The 20,686-nt window shown below is 44.6% G+C and overlaps 2 protein-coding genes across 2 annotated transcripts in view; one reads left to right on the top strand and one right to left on the bottom strand.

Annotated features, from left to right (window-relative positions):
* Window positions 1–20,686, top strand: part of LOC135972797 (general transcription factor II-I repeat domain-containing protein 2A-like) — a 277,263-nt gene that overhangs the window by 140,581 nt on the left and 115,996 nt on the right. The gene's annotated exons all lie outside the window — the stretch shown is intronic.
* Window positions 858–4,222, bottom strand: LOC101952277 (prolactin-releasing peptide receptor). Its single transcript, XM_008166307.4, has one exon. It carries the CDS (start codon window positions 4,054–4,056, stop codon window positions 3,049–3,051), a length of 1,008 nt encoding a protein of 335 aa, XP_008164529.3. The 5' UTR covers window positions 4,057–4,222; the 3' UTR covers window positions 858–3,048.

Below are 20,686 nucleotides of genomic sequence, written 5' to 3'. Positions count from 1 at the left end.
TGGTAAACAAGGGGGGATTGGGGAGCTTGGTGTGGGAGAAGACAGAGGAGAATGCAAGAGAATGTGGGTCCAGAACAGGCGCTGAGAGGGGCAGAGGAGAAGGAGTAGGAATGGGAGGGGGAAGGGAGCACAAGTGAGTGCAGAGGGAAGGTGAGGGACAGGAACATCTGATGGAGTAAAGAGGGAGAATGTGAGAGGTTGGCAGTGGGAGGGGCCCAAGGCAATGAGACGAGTGGGGCTAGAATGGCAGCTCCCCATCCCTGGGGGAGAACAAGTCACATCACCCCTGCCAGGACCAGCAGAAGGAGAGGTGCTGAGAGGTACATGCCAAGTGGAATTTAAATCTCACAGATCAACCCACGCGGAGTATTTATCGAATCCCACAAGTTGTAAACCAAGTTCAGGATTTGGGATTGGCAAAGGGCCAAGGGTGGTAACAGGAACAAGCCACCAGCCTCCCCCTGCCAGCCGTGCAGCTTTGCTATGGACACTGTACTCTGTGTCTGCCTCGGCTTCCTCCAGCCCCAGGCTCCACTGGAGCCCCTTCCGGCACCGCCACATTCTGGGCTCCAGGTTTTCTCCGTCTTCCCGACCCAGCTCCACTCTGGACTCTCCTCTGCAGCTTTCCCCTGCCTCCCATCTTGCCTGGTCCTGCCATGCAGCTCCAGTTTCAGCCACTGATCTAAGGATGCCCAAGACAGAAATGCCCAGTTCCCAACAAGTTCTTCAGCTAGTAAGGAGATTTGCAGGTGGGAAGTGAAGATCTTGCAAACCTCTCCAAAGATGTAGCTAATTTTGATAAAATTTCAGGTGGGCATTCGAGATTGTGCAGTCTGATCCAGTATGAAACCATATTGGCATCAGTTAACTATAGGTAGCAAAACAGAGGCTGGTTTTAAAAGTTTGCCCTAGAACTATGGAATCACCAATTTTCCTGATCCCATGATTTTTCCAGTATGGCATCCCATGACCTCTTCGAGAATTAAGTCTTTCACTAACAGTCCAATTCTCTAGTCCTTTGTCCCCAGTGTTACTCTGAGTTCCTGCTCATCATGCAGACTATAGTTACAGTTTAACCAAGTAGTGACCTTTGTTCAGATGATTACCCACCCATCAACTTGCCACCAGCGAAACAAACAAGGAAACAGAGATGCCAAAAGCCATGGTTCTTTTTTATTTTAAAAAGCATGAAAATCATGGGATCCATGCATCCTGTAACAGTGACAAGTCCAGCCTTGTTGATTTCAGATCCAGCTCACAATCGGAGTCTCTTCGGTTAATTAACAATTCCCATATTTAAATTACAGTTTATAAACCCACAAAGAGTTTTAGATGTCTGTTGTACTGATTCACACCTAGATAAAATAGCGAACACATTTGATGTGAATGAGATGACAGTTCATGCCATAACAGAGATTACTGCTTAATTAAGAAAAAAAAAAGACAGACTAGGGAAAAGAATACACAGGGAATTAGTGACGGGTTATGGACTCTTTCACCGCCAGTTCAATGGTACATATCTAACAGGGGCAAGGAAGTCTGGAGTTAATACTCTGATCACTCTTCAATAGCATATGTCAAATACATTGGTGGTCTCAGACTAGTTCCCAGTGGGCAGGTGTACTAAAAAGCACCACCACAACTGACAATCAGTTGGACCTTTGGAGGCAGTCTCAGCATGAGGTCAAGTATTGGTAGGGACCTGCAGACTGAACTAATAGTACTACTACACTTTTTATCCTTAGATCTTAAAGAGGGCAGAAAATTGTTTTAAATAGGAAGAAAACAGATGTGGAGGTGAAAGTGACTTGCCCAGCAGGTTGGTGGCACAGCTAGCAATACTGGCCAGATAGTCCTTCCAGATATCCAGTGCCCTAGCCTCTGCTGGACCTGTTTGAAGAATAAGACCTGAGTCTCCAGTACTCAGAATTCAGCACCTTTGGTGAGCACTATGTTCCACACAACAAAATGTGTTGACAAATGTTGAAATCATCTGTTGCAAAAACCTCAGAAAGCATGTGACTGCTATGTGCCTAGACATTCAGTGTTGGCTAAGGCACTGTGTCCATCTGTTCCCAACCAAAAGTAATATCCCACTATGCAGCCATGAAAATAAAGAGCCTGATCAGGGAGTGAATGTGACTTAAGTTTCCCATTGCTATCCTGCATATTCTGACTCCTTGCATATCCATTAATTCACAATAACTTCCTGCTGCTGTCTTCTAAAAAATGATTATGCTAATCACCATAGATGCTCAGACACTGTGGTGATGGGGAATGTGATAGGAACCTAGATAGATGGAGAGACAGGCTTGTGTTGATAATGACACATGGTGTAATTTCAACAGCTGGTCATGAGGAACAGTTGCTCCAGCTATAGACTTCAATATTTACGTCTGTAAATTTCTAATAAGATGGGGGTGAACCCAAATAGAAGCAGTTCTCTTTACTTTTCACCATATGCTCTTTTTAAAGGTGTTTTTTATTCATCTTTTGGTTGGTGCTGTTTAATTTGTACATTTTGTATGTCATCTCTCCTTATTTACTGAATCTTCTTTTCAGAGAATTTTTGAAACATATCACTAAAATGTCCCTTGCATCCATTTCCTTTATAAACTATAACCCAGATTAACCCAGGAAAGGAGGTAGGAAGGGGAAGATAGTTTCCACTGACTTTCAAAACAAATATCTATGAATGTGTTTAATGTATTTTAACTAAGTATTTTTAAAACTAAAAAATGAATTCACTCTGACACACGCATACACCCCAATCCTGCTCTCTTGGGCTAGCCCCTCTAAAGGAACAGTCTGCAGCGAACATGTTTCACCTAGAGACATATATTCTTTAAACAGAACAGATGTCCATAGCTTTCAAAGTGGAATGAGGCAAATTGTGCCTGGCACAGGATTGGAGGCATTTGGATGGCACATCTTATTGTTTTAGTTTGCAATTTGAGCCAATATACTGTGGGAGCTCAGTGTAGGTCAGTGACCCTCCAAGAGGAGCCGCTGGGCAGCAGGTCAGATGACAACACTCACTGTCATGCTTTACCTATAAGGAGCCACTTTTCTGTGCCAGACCAATAACTTCTTTAGCTCCTCCCTAAAGCTACCATGCAGCCAGGCATATATGAAGGGGTTGTAGCAGGCGGAGCTCATAGCAAACCAGTGGCACAGCAGCTGGACAAGGCTAAAATAATAGGCATCCATGGCATTGATGTTGATGTCCCGGATGAGGTTGAAGGTATGTAAGGGCAGCCAGCACACCCCAAAGACCACCCCTACTACAACCAGCAGGCAGAAGGTCCTCTTGTGCCTGGCTCTGTCCCAGTTGGCCTGAATCTGAGTGATAGTACCAGGCATGACCCTGTTCTTGAGCTTGAGGGAGATCTTGGTGTAGGAGACCAGGATGGCTAGCAGGGGGCAGAGGTAGGTGATAAGCAGCAGGAAGAGCACATAGGTCTGACGCTGGTGCTCTTGTTCCCCCCAGAACTCCTCGCACAGAGTGATCTCCTGCTGGCCGAGTTCCACGTAGTAGGTGTGAGCCATGGCTGGCAGTGCCAGGCAGCCAGAAAGGATCCAGATGAAGAGCACCACGTAGGCACCCAGCTGCAGCGAGATGCGGCGCCGCAGTGGATGCACAATGACAACGTAACGGTCCACAACAATGGTGGCCAGAGTGAAGACAGACACGTAGACGGTGACAGGCTGCATGAAGAAGATGAAGTAGCACCTGGTGCTGCCGAAGATCCAGCCGCGGGGCTCGAAGATGTAGGCCAGGGTGAGTGGGATGCAGGTGGCGCACATGGCCACGTCTGACAGGGCCAGGTTCCCGACCAGGAAGTTGGTGACATTGTGCATCTTCTTCACCTGCACAATGACGTGCACCAGCAAGCAGTTCCCCACCATGCCCACCACCGCCACGGCTGCGTACAGCGGGATGATCGGCTCCTTCAGCTGGTGCACCAACTGCAAGCTCTGGAACAGCACCAACGTCCCGTTGGTGGGGGTGAGTGCAGACTGGCTCTGGTTGTGGTGAGCAGAGAAATCAGCCATCTTTTCCTAGAGGGCAAGGAAATGGGAAAATTAGTGACACCTCTACCCCCCATGGGCACTAGTTGCACCTCCTCCTCTACTCCCCCAATGGGCCCTAGTGGTGCCTCTTCTTCCAATCCTACCACAGGCACTAGTGGCATCTCCACACACATACCTTAGGGGCACTTATGGCCCCTCCACCCTTACACCACCTACATGGGCACATGTGCAGTTCAACCCTCGCATCAGTGGAAAATAAGATTACAGTGAAAACACCTGGAGGAAGATACTCATAGCCATCCCTTCTAGAAACAACCCTGCTCCCAGGGACACGTGAAGTGAAACCTTCCCGTGAGCGCTAAGGATTGCCGTGCAAACACATCCATGAAGAACATAAGAGGCCACCAGAATGAGTGACACCCTTTACTTGCAGACACACTTCCCGCTTATATCCCTACCCTGTCGGAAGCTCAAGCAAAGAGAAAAAGCACCCAGATGATGCTATAAATGGCCACGAGGCAGACATCTACCCACAGACAGGCGTGCAATGGCATCTCCACCGGGGACAAAGATTGCAATGAAAAGCACATGGAGTAAGGTAATAAAGTATAATCAGATACATCATAAATTAATAATCCATCATTACAATACATGATGCAACAAACAATAAAGTACTATTCAAAAAAGCAAGTGGATGAAGGACTACCCGAATTAGGGACACCTCTCTCTCTCTCTCTCTCTCTCTCTCCACAGAGGCGTGTGAAAAATCCCCAGCCACCGGAGAATAAAGTTTTAAAGACACCTGGAGGAAGATCTAAATGAGCCTCGCCACTAGCGACACACTGATCCCCAGACACACGTGCAAATAGAGCCCCATTGGCAGGGCACGAGGGGAAAGCAAAGCGAGTGAGATCGACCATTAACAAAGGCCGCGGGAAGTGAATTTTTCAGCCCCTTGAGGCTTTTCCTACCTTTAGTCAGGTAACCTGGCCGCCTGTTTAATTAAGTGCCATGGGAAACGGAGCCGGCCCCGGAATCATTGGCTCCCCCCCTCCCCGCCTGCCCATAGTGTGAACCCAGCGCCTGCGATCGAGCAGGATGATGCGCTGCTGGGAAGTGTTTCAGAGCCAGGAATTGGCTTTATTCGCGTGCCCCAGCGCCTCCCTCCCCTCTTCTCTCAGTGTGAAGGGGGTCGGTCATTGGCGGCTGGGCTGTGCCAGTCCCCAACTCCTTCGCAAGCCGGCAGAGTCCAGCAAAACTCAGCCGGGCTCCAGGCCCGCAGGCTCCCTGCCCAGCGCCCCGCGCTCAGGGCGGAGAAGAGGGGTGCGGTGCCAGCATTGCCGCGCCCCTCGGGGGGGCTAACCCCGGGGCAGTTCCCAGGAGTGTGACTCGGGTATAAACTGTTGCGCCAGGGGGAGGTGATGCTGCAGGCACCGGGCTGCAGCACCGCTCGGCCCCGGGAGCCGGCTAGGAAGGGGAGCTCTCCAGTGTGCTGAAGCCAGACACGTGTTACTGCGGCTTAGCACATCAGAGAGCCCCTCGGAGAGCGCTGCAGCAGGTCCGGCTTGAGGGGGGAGGGGGGGTATTAGCTCCCAGCGGCGCTGCCAATGAAACAATGCACCCCGGTAAAACCCAGCGGCACCTTTCCCTTCTGGATGAAGGCACAGGAGGCTTTTAGAAGAGCAGAGACCTGAGTCAACAGAGAAAAGATAGATAAGAAAAGATAGAGGGTGCCTCTCTTCTAATGGCTAACTGCAGGGTGCCATGTACTAAGTTAATACATCAAAAGGAGGATTAACACGGAAACAGATGAAATGGAAAAGGAAAATGATCAATGAAATGTTAAGAAAGGAGACAATTTCAACCTAGTTCATGAGGGGAAACAGAGTTCTGTCTAACCATTCAATTAGTAGTGGTAACTCTTGTATTAGCACCCAGAGACACCCCAGCCAGGAAAAATGGGGCCCCATTGTGTTAACAGCTGATAATAACAAGCACATAGCACAAGCGTCCTGTACATTCAGATATTGAGGCTGGCCTTTGAATTCAAGGCAGACAGCTTAAACCAAAATGATTTAGGGCCAGGAAAGAAATTCTTCCTCCTGAAAATTCTAAAGCCTGAAAGTGTCAGTGCAAGATGAATTTTCCAGCCTAAAAATTTGAGGATCTTGGCAATGCTTTGCTGGGAGGTGCCCAATGGCCACAGAAGGACTTTCACAGGACTAAAGAACCACCTCACACAGAGTCCATTTCCATTCCAAGGGCAAGGTTCACTTTTTGACTTTACCATCACCAATACAAAAACATAGCACATCAAATATACATAATAATAAACATTCACAACAAAACAAACCCACATGCGTCCCCCCCCCCACTGCAAAGAGTCAGAAGGAAAGAACATGTGACACATGCTAACCATGTCAGCAAATGCTGTACTGAAAAGTCCTTAGATTCATAGTATCAGAGGGGTAGCCGTGTTAGTCTGGATCTGTAAAAGCAGCAAAGAGTCCTGTGGCACCTTATAGACTAACAGACGTATTGGAGCATGAGCTTTCATGGATGAATACCCACTTCGTCGGATGCTTTCTTAGATTCATAGTGACTCTTCTGAAGAGAACAGAATGGGATAGAATATGTTGCAAGGCCCCTCACCATGTTTTATACTGGCCTGGCCATCTTACATTAAATATCCTTTTGTGGGTTTTTACGGGGCTATGAGACAAATTAACATTTGCCAAAAAGAAAAAAAAATCTATCAACATAATTCCAGCTATGCTTGGCTGTTATATAAATACAAAACTTTGTCAATTGAACTCCAAACCAATAAAAACTTGCCCTAGAACAGTGGAAAGTATTTCATGTAAAGCAGTCATCTGGGGACAATTCATCTCATTTTATTATAGTTTGTATAATCGAGACAGGAAAACGACCTTTAAATCATTTATACTTCCCCACCCTCAGGAAAACTGAATTTTGAAAGATAAAGACTGATCTTTGAAATTCCACATTCAGGAACAGAGACATTAAGTTACTTTCAGTGAGTATTGCTTTAAAAAAAAACCCTTAAACATGTGCATAACTTTAATCACATGACATTCAGGGCACACATGCTTAAGTGCTTTGCTGGATCAAGGCCATAATTATATGGAACACCACCACAGTTCAGCCATGCTGGCAACTTTAGGCCAATTAAGAAATTGTAAGCAGATATTTTGGGAGATTTCTATAGCTTTCTAAAAATGTGTGTTCTTAAATGTTCATGATCTATAATTTTAGCAGAATTTAGGAAACGGTTGTTAACAAAGGCTTCTATTTGGTCAAAATTCCCAGCTGTCAGGTGTGTCAGATGACTTAACAACTCATAATTCCTATGATTCAAATTCTCACCAGTCAGTCATTTCTGGCTAGAAAATTAGCATTTTAACTATACCACTAACAAAATACAATCTATTAATATAATGCCTCATGCTTTAACTAATGGGAATTAGGAGGAAACTTTTGCTACAGACAGGTTATCCCATACAGGTATTCTGCAGGGTTTCTTGCACTTTCCTTTGAAGAATCTGTTACAGGCCACTGTTGGAGACTGGACAGTGGAATAGATAGATCTTGGCTCTGATGCAGTCTGGCAATTCCTGTGGTCTTTCAGAATTAACACAAAATCCTGACTCCAGTAGAGTCAATGGTAAAACTCCCATTGATTTCAATAGAACCAGGATTTTACCCCAGAATTTTCCAAAGAAGATCAATATTTGCTATCACGTTTATCCAACCTCCACAAATTTTCCAATTCCTGATTACATTGTGGGATATTTTGGATAAACAGTTGTGTCCTAATGACAGATGCGATAGACACATGGAATATCAAAGACTATTGCATCAGCTTTATAAGTGTTATATGCAGGAGCGCCGCCAGCTTTTCTGCCACCTTAGGCAGCGGAAAGTCCTGCCCCAAAATGCCACCCCCACAGAGGCGGCGGAAGGTCCCGCCGCCGAAATACTGCCGCGGTCGCCGCCCCCCAAATTGTAGCACCCTAGGCGACCGCCTAGGTCGCCTAATGGGTTGCACCAGCCCTGATTATATGTCTCATTGTGGGTGAGGGATTGTACTCTGGCTCCATGGAGGATTTACAGAGTTTTCTGCAGCAACTAAAATTCCTAGGTAGGTAACAGGTCAGGAGAAGTCTAGGGAAGTTGTATATATAATTTGACCTGGAGGCCTGGAAAAGAACTGAAAACTGTATAAAGTGATCACCCTGACAGAGGGAGAGAGGTCACTCTCCTCTGATCCAAGAAATGACATGAGACTGTGACCAAGAGGGATAAGCCCTGCGAGAGGGCTTGAAGTACTTTGAAACCTGCCAAGGTAACCATGTAGAAGCTGGGTGATACCCGCTAAGCTAGACATGCATAGAAGCTGTTCATTGTTTTTAAACTATATTTCCTCAGCAGTCTAAATAAATAGTACTTTGCTTTATGAAAGCTAGCTGGTCACTGATTAACCCTGTCACTGCCCATAGGAGAATAGGATTGCAGGTGCTGAACTAAAAGACGGCCTGCTGAGGTGATTACATTGAATTGCAGGAGACTGCAGGATCCCACTCCAAGCATGATGATTAGCAGAGGCCTGAAATATATGTGGGGTGCTCTCAAGGAGGCTATGAAGAGGTCAGAGGTGCAGTTAACTTGGGGGCTGTGGCAGTCCTCAATCTCATCTTTTATTCCTATTTCCCTTCTATTACAGTGTCCAATTTCTTCTAATGACTGCACTGCACAGGCTTATTGGCTGCAGCGAAGTGGTGTGAGGTTAAAGTAATTCCAGCTTCTAATTATCACATGACCATAAATAGGAAGCAGAGAACAAAAGAGGGGTTATTGTGGGGGAAAGAAGAGTGTAAATTTTAAAAGATTTTAACTCAGAAATTAAGCTACACTGAACTTGATTCCTCTTTGCTGTTCCATTCTATTCTATATAGGTTGTTATACCACATTCATACCGCATTAAGCCATGTGACTAGACATCTGTCGTTTCTTCTCTATTCCTCTCCCTAGAAGAAGTGTGTCCAGGGAAGTGTCTTGTTTTGATAATGTGTATCTTTTATTAGTAGTTATTATTATTAATTTATTTATATATAAATATACCTGTTCCTCTGTGTTTGAATTAGAGAAAGCAAGGTCAAATAAATGCACCTTGCACTTGGAGGTAGTGAGGTTTGTGCTGGTCCGTGGCTCTTGTGGGAGTTCATTCCCCAGTCTCAGACCAGCCCCTGGAGAAGGTTCTGTCTCCCACACACTCTATCTTTATTTTTATTTTGAGAGTTCCACTGTGCAGAGGAGTGAAGATGTCAACCTCTTTCATTGTCCTGGAGCTTTAGATGATCTTTTAGATACCCTGGGCCCAGGTGATGGAGTGATTTGAAGATAAGGAATGAGACCTTGAACTTGATACAATATTTTGTGGAAAGCCAGTGTAGAGAGTGGAGGACAGGTTTGATACGTTCCAGGTAGCCTGTGTGGCTGAGGAGACACACTGAAGCATTCTGTACTAGTTGGAGTTTCCTAAGTGCTGAAGGCTTCATTCCCAGGTATATTGTGTTGCTGTAATGCAGCTGAAAGGTGATGAAAGCACGAATAACTGAGGCCAGGTCTTCATCCATCAGGATGAGACAGAGCTTCCTAGCCAAGTGGAGATGGTAGAAAGTGTTGCTTGCAGATGCTACTACATGAGAGCTCAGCTTCAGCAAGGAATCCAAGAGTACTCTTAGACTATGGATTGAACTGACCAATTATGGGTGTGTTTCTTTAACTAATGGAGCTTGCATCCTTTCATCTGCACATCCACATCACCTCTATCTATCACCTCTATCTATGGGTGTGTTTCTTTAACTAATGGAGATTGAATACTTTCATCTGCACATCCACATCACCTCTATCTTTCTTGGATTCAGCTTCAGCCTGCTGTTCTTCATCCAAGAGCTGATCTCATGCAGGCACTGGGCCCGCTTGGTTGTAGTGGTGTGGATGGATGTGATGAAGGAAGGTAGAGCTGTGTGTCACATGCATTTTGCTTGTTCTTGATTCCGTGTCATTGGACCAGTTCACCTAATGGTTGTGTGTAGATGTTGAAAAGGCATGGAGAGAGAACAGATCCTTGGGGAACTCTACAAATGAAGGGTCTAGTGGTGGAGGGGGAGTTTCCCATTCCTATTCATTAGGCGCATCCTTCCAGCCTGCAGGCTCTTGTCTCCATTACTTCTATCGATTATACTCACATATTGGTCCAACATTTGTAGCTATATTTATTGGGAAGTAATGCTCCTGGCATGAAATCCCAACCCCACTAAAATCAATGTGAATTTTGCTCTTGATTTCCATGAGGCTAAGATTTGACCCCCTACTCTCTTCTTTACCTTACCGCCCTTCAAAGCAGATTTCTTTTACAAATCACTTAACCTTTTCTCCTATATGATATCTGGAAGTCACATCATATGGCACTTTTAGAAGTTACAGATAAAAAGAGAGAGAGAGAGACTTTCTGCAACAGGTTTACTTACTGCAGCTTCTTAAGCTCAGTCTGTAAATGATACACTTCTTCCGCCACTTCTCTTGGGAGATTATTCCACTATCTAATGAGGATTTCCCCTCCACCCCCAAAGTATTTATTCCAAGTTTTCCTTTGCTTAATTTCATCCCATTACTCCTAATTGTACATTATCATTACCATTGCTTAGCTGTTATCAAGCTGAGAACAGTTTAGTTTGCGTTCCTTCAAAGCATTACTAATTTCTCTCTTCATCTCTGTTTCACCTTCAGAAGTATTTTGTTCATTTTCAACATCATCCGATGTTCCAATGCTTTTTTCTATGTATTTTGTCTCGTGTTTGGAGCAGAAAACTTGTCAGAAGGACCATTGTGGGGCCTGATCTTGCTCCCAGTGAAACCAAACTGCCATTGATCAGAATCAGAAAAAGTACTGCTCCAGTAATGTTGTTCAGGTAAAATGGTGATGCCTACATCATGCATTTGATTGTCTCAGGACAATTTTAATTTATATTTGTCTTTATTTTTTTTATCTTACATCAGTCTCTAGATATCATTCCATGATGATGTGCCAAATAATAATGGAAAATCCTATGCACCTGCTAAAAAAATGTGTAATTTCACGGATCACTTGGTTTAACGAAGTAAAAGGTGTAGCTAATGGCTGGACTTACTGAAGGCCAGATTCTGCTCTGAGTTATACTGGCATGGCTCTGGAGCAAATCCAGTGAATCTTGGAGGGAGCACCTCATTGTTTGTCTGTCTGCAGGCTTGGCCCAAAAACTTTGATGGATAAAGTAGGTTCATAGCGAGGTGAGCAAGGATGATTGTGCCAACTTCTATGTGTTTATCAGCATGATAACATAAATCACTTCACAAAATAGGCAAGTTTAACTCATTTATGCATGCATATTGATTCACATTCAAATGTAATTCTCATATTAATCAAAACACACAGGGACCTGATCTTGGGATTTTATGATCCGCTTCCTTTGGGAAAACCTTTCAGTATATCACTGTGACTTATAAGAGAATATATTAATTATATGCAGTACTTGTTGATATTACATTCTATATCAGCTACACTAGGTTCCAATATGATCAATATGCCCAAAAGGCATATTTGTTTGATCTGTTTGCATATATTTTATATTGCCTCTTCCTCACCACCAAAAGAATTGCCTCCTGACTCTCTCTTCAGAGGTAGAGAGAGAAAAAAATAATTTCCTTTTCTATACAACAGTCTGTATTTATTCCTTTTAACAGAGAACCTTAAGGCCAGATGATCCTCAGCTGGTGTCAAATGACATAGCTCCACTGAAGTAAATAGAGCTATGCTAATTTATACCAGCTGAAGACTTGGCTCTAGCTTTTTTGCAGTAACACCACTTCAAACGTTCAATAGGACCTGTCATCATCATCATTATTGCTTATTTGCATTTCAGTAGCCCCTAGTGGTCCCAGTTATAGACCAGGGCCACACTGTGCAAGGTAGGTGCTGTACAAATACATTACAGGAGGCAATCCCTGCCCCCCAAAACCTTATAATCTAAGAACCTCAAAGCATTTGGCAAACATTAATGAATTTGTCCTCATGACACACAATACCCGAGGATTATCATCAGCACCTCCATATTACAGATGGGAAAACTGAGGCATGAGGTGGATAAATGAATTTATCCCTGGTAACACACAAATCTGTGGCACAGCTGGCAACAGAGTCCAGGACTCCTAACTTCCATCCCTGTGAGTGCCTAACAACTACCCTTCCCTTCTATATATGAATGGCGATCTGTCTACAGAAGTTAGAGACAAGGTGGGTGATATCTTGGTAATATCTTTCATTGGACCAACTTCTCTTGGTGAGAGAGACAAGTTTTCAAGCTTACACAGAGCTCTTTTTCAGGTCTGGGAAATATACTCAGAGTGTCACAGTTAAATACAAACAAGGTAGAACAGATTGTTTTGTGAGTTTTTCCTGCTTCCCCTCTTATGACTCACCTTGAATGGTCCCTTGAAATGCATGTTAAGTGGCCCATTAACAACTATATACAAAAAAACCCATGGGTTTCCACTCCTACCTTCACAGATCCAGTATCCACTCAAACACACCAAGAAATCAGTAATCTACAACCAGGCACTCAGATCCACAGAATATGCTCTGAGTAGAAAGTCTGGGATATACACCTTAGCACACTTGAAACTGCCTTCACTAAAGGACACTCCACCAAAGAACTGGATCACATCATGGAACAGACAACCCAAATACCCAGAAAGAACCTGTTTCATGCCAGAAATACAACTTCCTCCAACCGCACACCTGCATTGTCACCTATCACCCCGCACTGGAACCCATACAGAATATCAAACAACTACAACCCATAATCAGTGGGGTTTCTTTCATCCTGAAAGAAATCTTTCCTGAATCCCCTGTTCTGACCTTCAAACAACTCCCCAACCTCATCATCAAAAGCAAGTTTCCTATAAATCAGGACACACCAATTCAAAATGGCACCAGACCCTGTCAGAACAACAGAAGCAAAACTTGTAGACATATCTCCACAACTCCCCCCACAACACACCTTTCAAGCTCCCTGGGCCCTACACATGCCTATCACAACATGTGGTGTACCTCATTCAATGCACTAGATGCTCCACTAACAACTGTGTGGATGAAACAAGACGATCATTATGCTCTCAAATGAACTCACACAGAAAATTGATCGAAGACAAAAGCACGCTGTCATCTAGCAATCACTCTATAGCTGACCTCTCAGTCCTCGTCCTGAAAGGAAACCTGCACAACACCGTCAAAAGACAAGCCTGGGCGCTTAAATTCATAACTTTGCTAGATACTAAAAAGCATGGGCTGAATAAAGACACTTGATTTATAGCTTATTACAACAAACTATAACCCTCTAACCTCTCTCCCCAAAGTTTTCTCCTCCCCATGTCCCCAGTGACTGGAGAGATGTTAACAGACCACTTCACCTTGAATGGTCCCTTGATATATGTATTACCTACTTATGTTAAACACCACTGCACTGCTGTATGCTCTCTACTGTAGCCGCTCTAAGCTGACGTGAGAGAGCTCTCCCTTCAGCTCAATTACTCCAGTCCCCGTGAGTGGCGGTACCTATGTTGGCAGGAGAAACTCTCTCCACCAACATCCCGGTGCTTAAGTCAGCATAAATTGTGTCACTCAGGGAGGTGACTAATACACACCCCTGACCAACATAATTTATGTTGACGTAAGCTGTAGTGTAGCCATAGCCACTCTGAGTACATTTCCCAGACCTGAAGAAGAGCTCTGAGTAAGCTCGAAAGCTTGTCTCTCTCACCAATAAAAGTTGGTTCAATAAAAGATATAACCTCACCTGTCTTGTCCCTTTAATATCCTGGGACCAACACAACTATGACAACACTGTGTACAGGTGTTAAAGCTGTAGTAGGAAGAGATCATGAGACATAAGCCCTTGTATCAGAGGCATGGTATGAGGCAGGACCAGCTCACAGAATCTGGCAAGAACAGGGCTACTGCAGAAATACACGTTCCTAAGAAGTGCTAGGCACAAATGTGTTCACACAAACACATCCTGATATCAAGTGGTAACAGAACATCCTGATATCAAGGATGGTAGAAAAACATTTCACAAGGATAACAGGAAAACACTGACCCCTTCTAAAAGATAAGGTCAGGGTGACAGTACATAACAGAGATGTTTCGGTCGAACCAACATGTACAAGGTGATGGGTGATAACTAGCCACGTCAGGGGGCAGTAACTAACTATGTAAGAGGCAGTATGCAACTTGTTTGTATCAGGGTATAAAGATGCATCTCAGAGGTAGTTTCTTTGGCCAGCCAAGCGGGGAATGGAAAGACTGAGCTGCATCCATTGTCACCGGCATACATGTCTTAGTATCCTTGTAGAGTCTGTCAGGTTCTATTACCGAGCTTCGTCGACAATAAACCTGGCCAGGTGCCTTTGCACCTTAATGGATCTCGTGGTCATTGGGCGGTTTGCTCAAGGTCTGCTGTGCCAGCTGTCAGAACACACACACACAGCCAAACAGCTAACAATAAAAGCAGCTAGGCAGAAATCTCTTTTTAAACATTTCTTCTCATTTCTCTCATATTGGATTTCATGAGCACGGATGCGAGTAAACAAAATGAAAACAAACACTTAAAATACAACAAGGTCTAGACAACAAACCACTTGAAATCCATTTCTGAAAAATGTCTGCTCAACTGCATTCCTCTCAAACAAGCAGATGCTAGTTTGCTGTCCTGATATTAGTACGAAAAAAAGCTTTTATGCAGAGTTAAAATTGTACATCATTTGAAGTAATGCATATAGAAACCCAGGGCCCTGTTATACAGAATATGAAGAGGAAAAATGCACTAAAGCCTGACCATACTATTAGTCTGTCTGAACATGTATTAATTGCTAAAGCAGTCACGCACACAAATCCTCTTCTGTATAATTACTACATACTACCTAGTGAATAAGTAAGAAAGAGATATATATAAGAGTTCAGATGATTGCAGTGTGGTTAGTCCATTTCAGCTGTTCCCTTCATTCTGCTCATGTCTAGTATCTTATGGAAAAACTAGCCAATACTCTAGAAATTCCACTAAAAGCTATTATCAGATATGTATTAAATTAAATATTGGAATAATGGTCCCAACAAGATTCAGTGTTAAATTAAAGCAATTGGAGAAGCTGAGAAAAGAGGCTAACGTAGTGTTTTCTATTTAAAGGAATAATAGCTCTGATCCTCCAGTCTGGCTGAACAGTGCTTCTTTGTTCAGTACCTATGCTAGGGTGACCAGATGTCCCGATTTCATAGAGACAGTCCTGATTTTGGGGTCTTTTTCTTATATAGGCTCCTATTACCCCCCACCCCCGTCCCGATTTTTCACATTTGCTGCCTGGTCATCCTAACCTATGCTGAGGTATGGGAGTGGGGGAAATTGCTCTACTATACATTTATGTTCCCAAAGTCTTGAGCTACCGATATCAGCTGACCAGCTCACAAGGGGCCATTACACTAAACAGGGGAGGGCCGAATTAGAGACAATCAGGGGCCAGAGGGACACTAGGACATGGGCCTTAGGGGGTTGGACTAGATGACCTCCTGCGATCCCTTCCAACCCTGATATTCTATCACTCCATCCCTGCAACCTCACCCCTGCATCTTGGCTCCACCACCACTTCTAGTGATCGTGGCAGGTAAGGCCCTTCAGGGTTTTTTAATTTTCCCATTTCCTGGAAATTTATCGGGTGGTATTACAAAAAAAATTAAAAACAGGAGAAAATTGGAAAAAATGAAAATGAAGGGCAGCAGTTGGGGGGAAGGGGGGATGTCCAGTACTCATGGGGGCCAGAGGTGGGAAGGACAGGGGCAGTGAGGGTGGGGCACCTGGTACACAAGTGACCAGATGAAGGGGATTGATCACTACTCACAGGGACCAATGACCAGGCTCCATGCTTTCTCATTCCTCCCCCTGCCCACTGCAGAGGAAGGACATAGGGCCAGGCTGAAGGGCCAGGTTAAATGGAGAGTGGAAACCTGCAACCCGTGAGCACTGATTTCCCTCCCCGCACTTTCTGGACAGAGCCCCCTCCTGTCCCCAATGGCCCTTAGCACAGACCTGTCCACTTCCCCTAAGAAAAATTCCTGGGTTCTGAAAAAGCCAAAATTCAGGTGAAAACTGGCAAATACCAATAACAAAGGACACTGCATATAGGTAAGGGCAGCAGCAGCAGCAGGGGCCTTCTACCCTTGTGATAGCAGGGATCTCTTCTTTATCCTTGGCAGGGATGGCAGCAGGCAAGCGTCCCCAATACTTACTCCAGCAGCTTGTATGAATCTGACTGGGTGGACTGGGCCTCCTGAAGTCTTCTCCTCTTGCCACTCAAAGTGTCCTCTGCTGGGTGGCATTGGTAGAACCTCACCAGAGCTGTGCAGTTAGCACCTCAGTGGCAGGCTGTCTGCAGACTTCTCTGAATTAATTACACTTGTTTCACACATTTTCAAGCTTTTCTTCCCAACCCTGAGGCGAGGTGGCTTACTTTGAAAATGAAAGCTGAGATTCTCATGTAATCACATCACTTCACAAGCCAGGGCCTAGACATGAGCCTACAGTGCCTACGTCTTACGCTGGCCCCAGATAATTGCAGCACTCCAGCCATACCTGTCCACTGGGAGAGTTGGTAGAAGGTGGTACAGAGCAGGCTACACTGATGTGTCACCCCAAGAGATTCTCTATACTGAAGGAATCCTCATGATTTGGGCCAAGTATGCAGATAGCCTGTCAGTGGGGTACTTACTCAAAGATCCTGGGACAGTATTCTGGCCCTTTGTGCTATCAGTACTTTAGGCCAGGATTTGGTCCATTTTGCTTGAAGTGCTAATTGCCTGAAAAAAATATAATCTGATTAAAAATAGGCAATTTTTCAACTCAGAAGTTAAATGCTGCTCAGCAGTGTGTGTGAAATGAGTTTTATGGTCTCTGTGGTGTTCCCAGTGGACCACCTCAGAGAAAATGCCATCATAGTTGGCACCCTTGTTTGGTAATACCAACAGAAAGACAGAGGACAATATGGGCATTGAGACTGAACTATTCTGTCACCTTCAGAGGGGGCCCCTATAGATCAGGTCTCAGGTGCACACCAGCCGTAACTCCTGCAAATACTAACCTAGTGTAGGCAAGGCTTTCCATTGTAAGAGCACTGGTCATACTCTATATTAAGGGTCCATTTATAAAGGCTTAATAAATGATTCATCAATTGTTATAGAGTCCAGCAGATTGTTTATGGCCACCTATACAACACCTTCTACTGATAAAGAGATTCCCAGGTTCATATTCCAGACAAGCCCCCATTTATGTGACAGCCGCCATCTTGACTGACACTGGAGACAGAACTGGATGCCTCCAGAGTGAAAAGAAAGGCCGACACAGGTAATTCCATTTTGCAGAGAAATCATCAAATTCTGACCACACAACATTTCAACTGAATTTTTCCAACTACCTCCACTCTGTAGCTGAGAGCTGTAACAGACTCGCATCCTCTGTGGATTGGGCATTGAGGGGAAAACGTAACACCCCCCCCCCCAAATCTAAAATACGTAGTAATATCTGTAAGATGCTTATAATAACTACTAATCATTAATTAACCCTTTATCAACCATTTACCCTTAATAAAATGTGGGACCAGTACACCTTTCTAAAGAACTAGGTCAGTGTACCTATAACAGGAAAGCCTCAAGCTGTCCTGGATGGTGAATAAAACCCCTCCCACATTTCAAACAACCAGGTTATTTTATATAGACAGAAAGCTGTGAGGTGTTTTGCAGGTGGGTCATTACCAAGCGCAAGTCCCCCACTCTAGCTGTTCAGAAGCACTGCCTGGCAGGTAAAAGCAGACATTTTATGTAGGCATGAAAGGCCACAGAGTCAAAGGATGGGGCTGAAAGATAGAGTGAGAGCAGAGAATTAGGTAGGAAACAGTGCTAGCTTGGGAGGCAGATGCCAGGGTCACTCTGCTGCTACCTAACTGCTACTGCTGGTAATTGCTGTGTTTTCACAACTATTTTGCATGTGTTTAAATTATTTTTTTTATTAAATAGCACAAGCCATGGCACTTCGTTTTCTTTCCAGAATTCTTCTGGACTCATGCAGGCTTCCTATAACTGAGTACTTCTGGTTTTACATTTAATATAAAAATTATTTACAGAGGCAGCATTTAATGAATTGATCTTTGTCAGAGTGACTGAAGCAGGGCTAGAACTAGATTAAGAATTAGAAAAGCTGAAGGTGCTAAGAAGCATGGCTTGGAATTTTCTCATCCAGGCTTCGGATGAGAGCTACATGAATCCAAAAGTTTATTTTGAAGGCACTGGACCATCTTCATATTGCGTCAGTGGTCAGCTCCACTCCAAATGCAAATTTCATACCACTTCTCACGTATCCCATGAGGTTATAATGACCATGAACCAAACATCCATCCAACAGGCACAGGGGAAGAGGATGAAAGAAGCGCCCCTCCCCTGACTCCTCATTCAAGGCCCGTCAAAATCACAGCCCCAGTGTTCAGGAAAATGCAGGGCTTGCCCTAAGTAGCATATTGCCCCAGGAAAGGTGATGAGGCCATACCTTCCCTCCCAGCCCACAGGTCTAAGGGCACATTTCCTAAAAGACAACACAGCCTGAGTCACAATCCCCCTCAAGCTGCCCTTGTTGAGGGGAACTTCGTACTGCCCCTGTGGTTAGATGTTGATAGATGTTTGGCTACATGTGTGTGTTCCCTCTGTGTGCCGCCCCAGCCCTGTGCAGACAGCTGGCAGGGCAGATCTCAAGCGAAACGCCCAATGATGACAAGATCCGTTAAGGGATGAAGCCACCCAGCCTGGTTTATTGTTGACAAAGCATGGTACTAGTATTCTGCAGACTCTACCAGACCACTAATACATGTATGCCCATAACAATGGACCAGCTCAGTGAACGGTGGGACTTTCCGTTCCTCCCTAAGGCCAGACAAAGATACTCCCTCTGAGATACTCTTTATACCCCGATACAAACAAGTTAGTACTACCCCTTTGACGTAGTTAGTTACTGCCCCCTGACGTCACTAGTTATCACCCATCATCTTGTACACGTTGGTTCGATTAAAACATTTTTATTACATACTGTCATCCTGACCTTATCTTTTAGGAGGAATCAGTGTGTTCCTATTATCCTTGGGAAATGTTTTTGTACCATCCTTGATATCGGGATATTTTGGTACCACTTGATATCGGGATGTGTTTGCGTGAGCACTCTGTGCTTAGCATTTCTTAGGAATGTGTATTTCTGCAATATCAGCCCTGTTCTTGACAAATTGTGTGAGCAGGTCCTGCCTTATACCAGGCCTCTGATACAAGGGCTTATATCTCAGGGTCTCTTCCTACTACAGCCCCTTAATTAGAGCTGTACATCTCTGTTACAGTCTAGGCCAGGGGTAGTCAATAGGCGGACCGCAGGCCAAGTCTAGACCACCAGATGCTTTTGAACGGACCCCGAAATCTTTTTATTTACTTATTATTATCATTATTGTTGGTTTTTTTTTTATTATTTTCTCTGGATTCTGGACTTTGACCAAGAAATTTGGGCCTTGACCAAAAAATAGATGACCCCTGGTCTATGCCATAGTGAGAACACACTGCGACTGGGAAAGCAGCCGGAAGCTCATTGCATAGTACCACACTGTTCCACTCCATATAGGTTCTTATAGCATGCTCATCACCATAGTATTTGAGCACCTTTCAGTAATGACTACACATCTGGTATCTGTTATTTGTTCCCTCATCCTCTCCCCAGAGGAAGAAGTGTGAGCAGTCAGGGGTCTTGTTCAGGTAAAGGTTGGTTGGTTTGTTCTTTATTATACCTGCTGCTATGTGTTTAAATAGAGAAGGCAAAGGCAAAGAAATGCGCCTTGCACTTGGAGTGGAAAGTGGTGAGATTTGAGATGGTCTCTAGTTGCTGGAGGAGTTCATTCCACAGGCTCGGACTGCCCCTGGAGACAAGTTTGACTCTTCTTGTTGAGAGTTCCATTGTACTGCAGGAGCGAAGTTGTCAAGCATGGTCTTCATCCTGGTGGAGCTTTAAATAGTCTGTAAGGTACCCTGAGCTTGAAGAAAAGGACCGAAACCCTGAACTTGATTAGAAATTCTGTGGGAAGCCAATGCCGAGAGCAGAGTATCAGGCGCGATAGCTGGTGTTGCTGAGGAAATGCCCAGTAGCATTTTGTACTTTGGAGTTTCCGAAGTGCTGTAGGTTTCATGCCCAGGTATATCACATGCCAGCACCACAGTTTCCAGGTTCCATTTGCTGCTGCCACACTCATTGCAGACTCATGGGATCCCTGTCATTGGGAGGCAGGCAGGCAGGCATTGCCCAATTGTCATGCCTCACCCTAGAAAATACATTTCTTCCACTGTAAGTGTAAAATGCTGGAGACATACAGCTCTTATGTCTCTCCCTGATTAAGGAGAAGCACCACAGGGAGGATGGTTCCCTGGAGAATAGCAAAGTCTGTTAAAAATGCCTTTTTAATAAATTTCCCT

Source organism: Chrysemys picta, chromosome 7, assembly GCF_011386835.1.
Source record: "Chrysemys picta bellii isolate R12L10 chromosome 7, ASM1138683v2, whole genome shotgun sequence".
Lineage (NCBI taxonomy): Eukaryota > Metazoa > Chordata > Testudines > Emydidae > Chrysemys > Chrysemys picta.
The sequence above is the reverse complement of the archived record's forward strand: the minus strand, read 5'-3'. Positions and strand labels throughout refer to the sequence as shown.

Bases quoted from the DNA above. Each gene is read 5' to 3' on its own strand.
- LOC101952277 (XM_008166307.4), bottom strand. From the start codon at position 4,056: ATGGCTGATTTCTCTGCTCACCACAACCAGAGCCAGTCTGCACTCACC.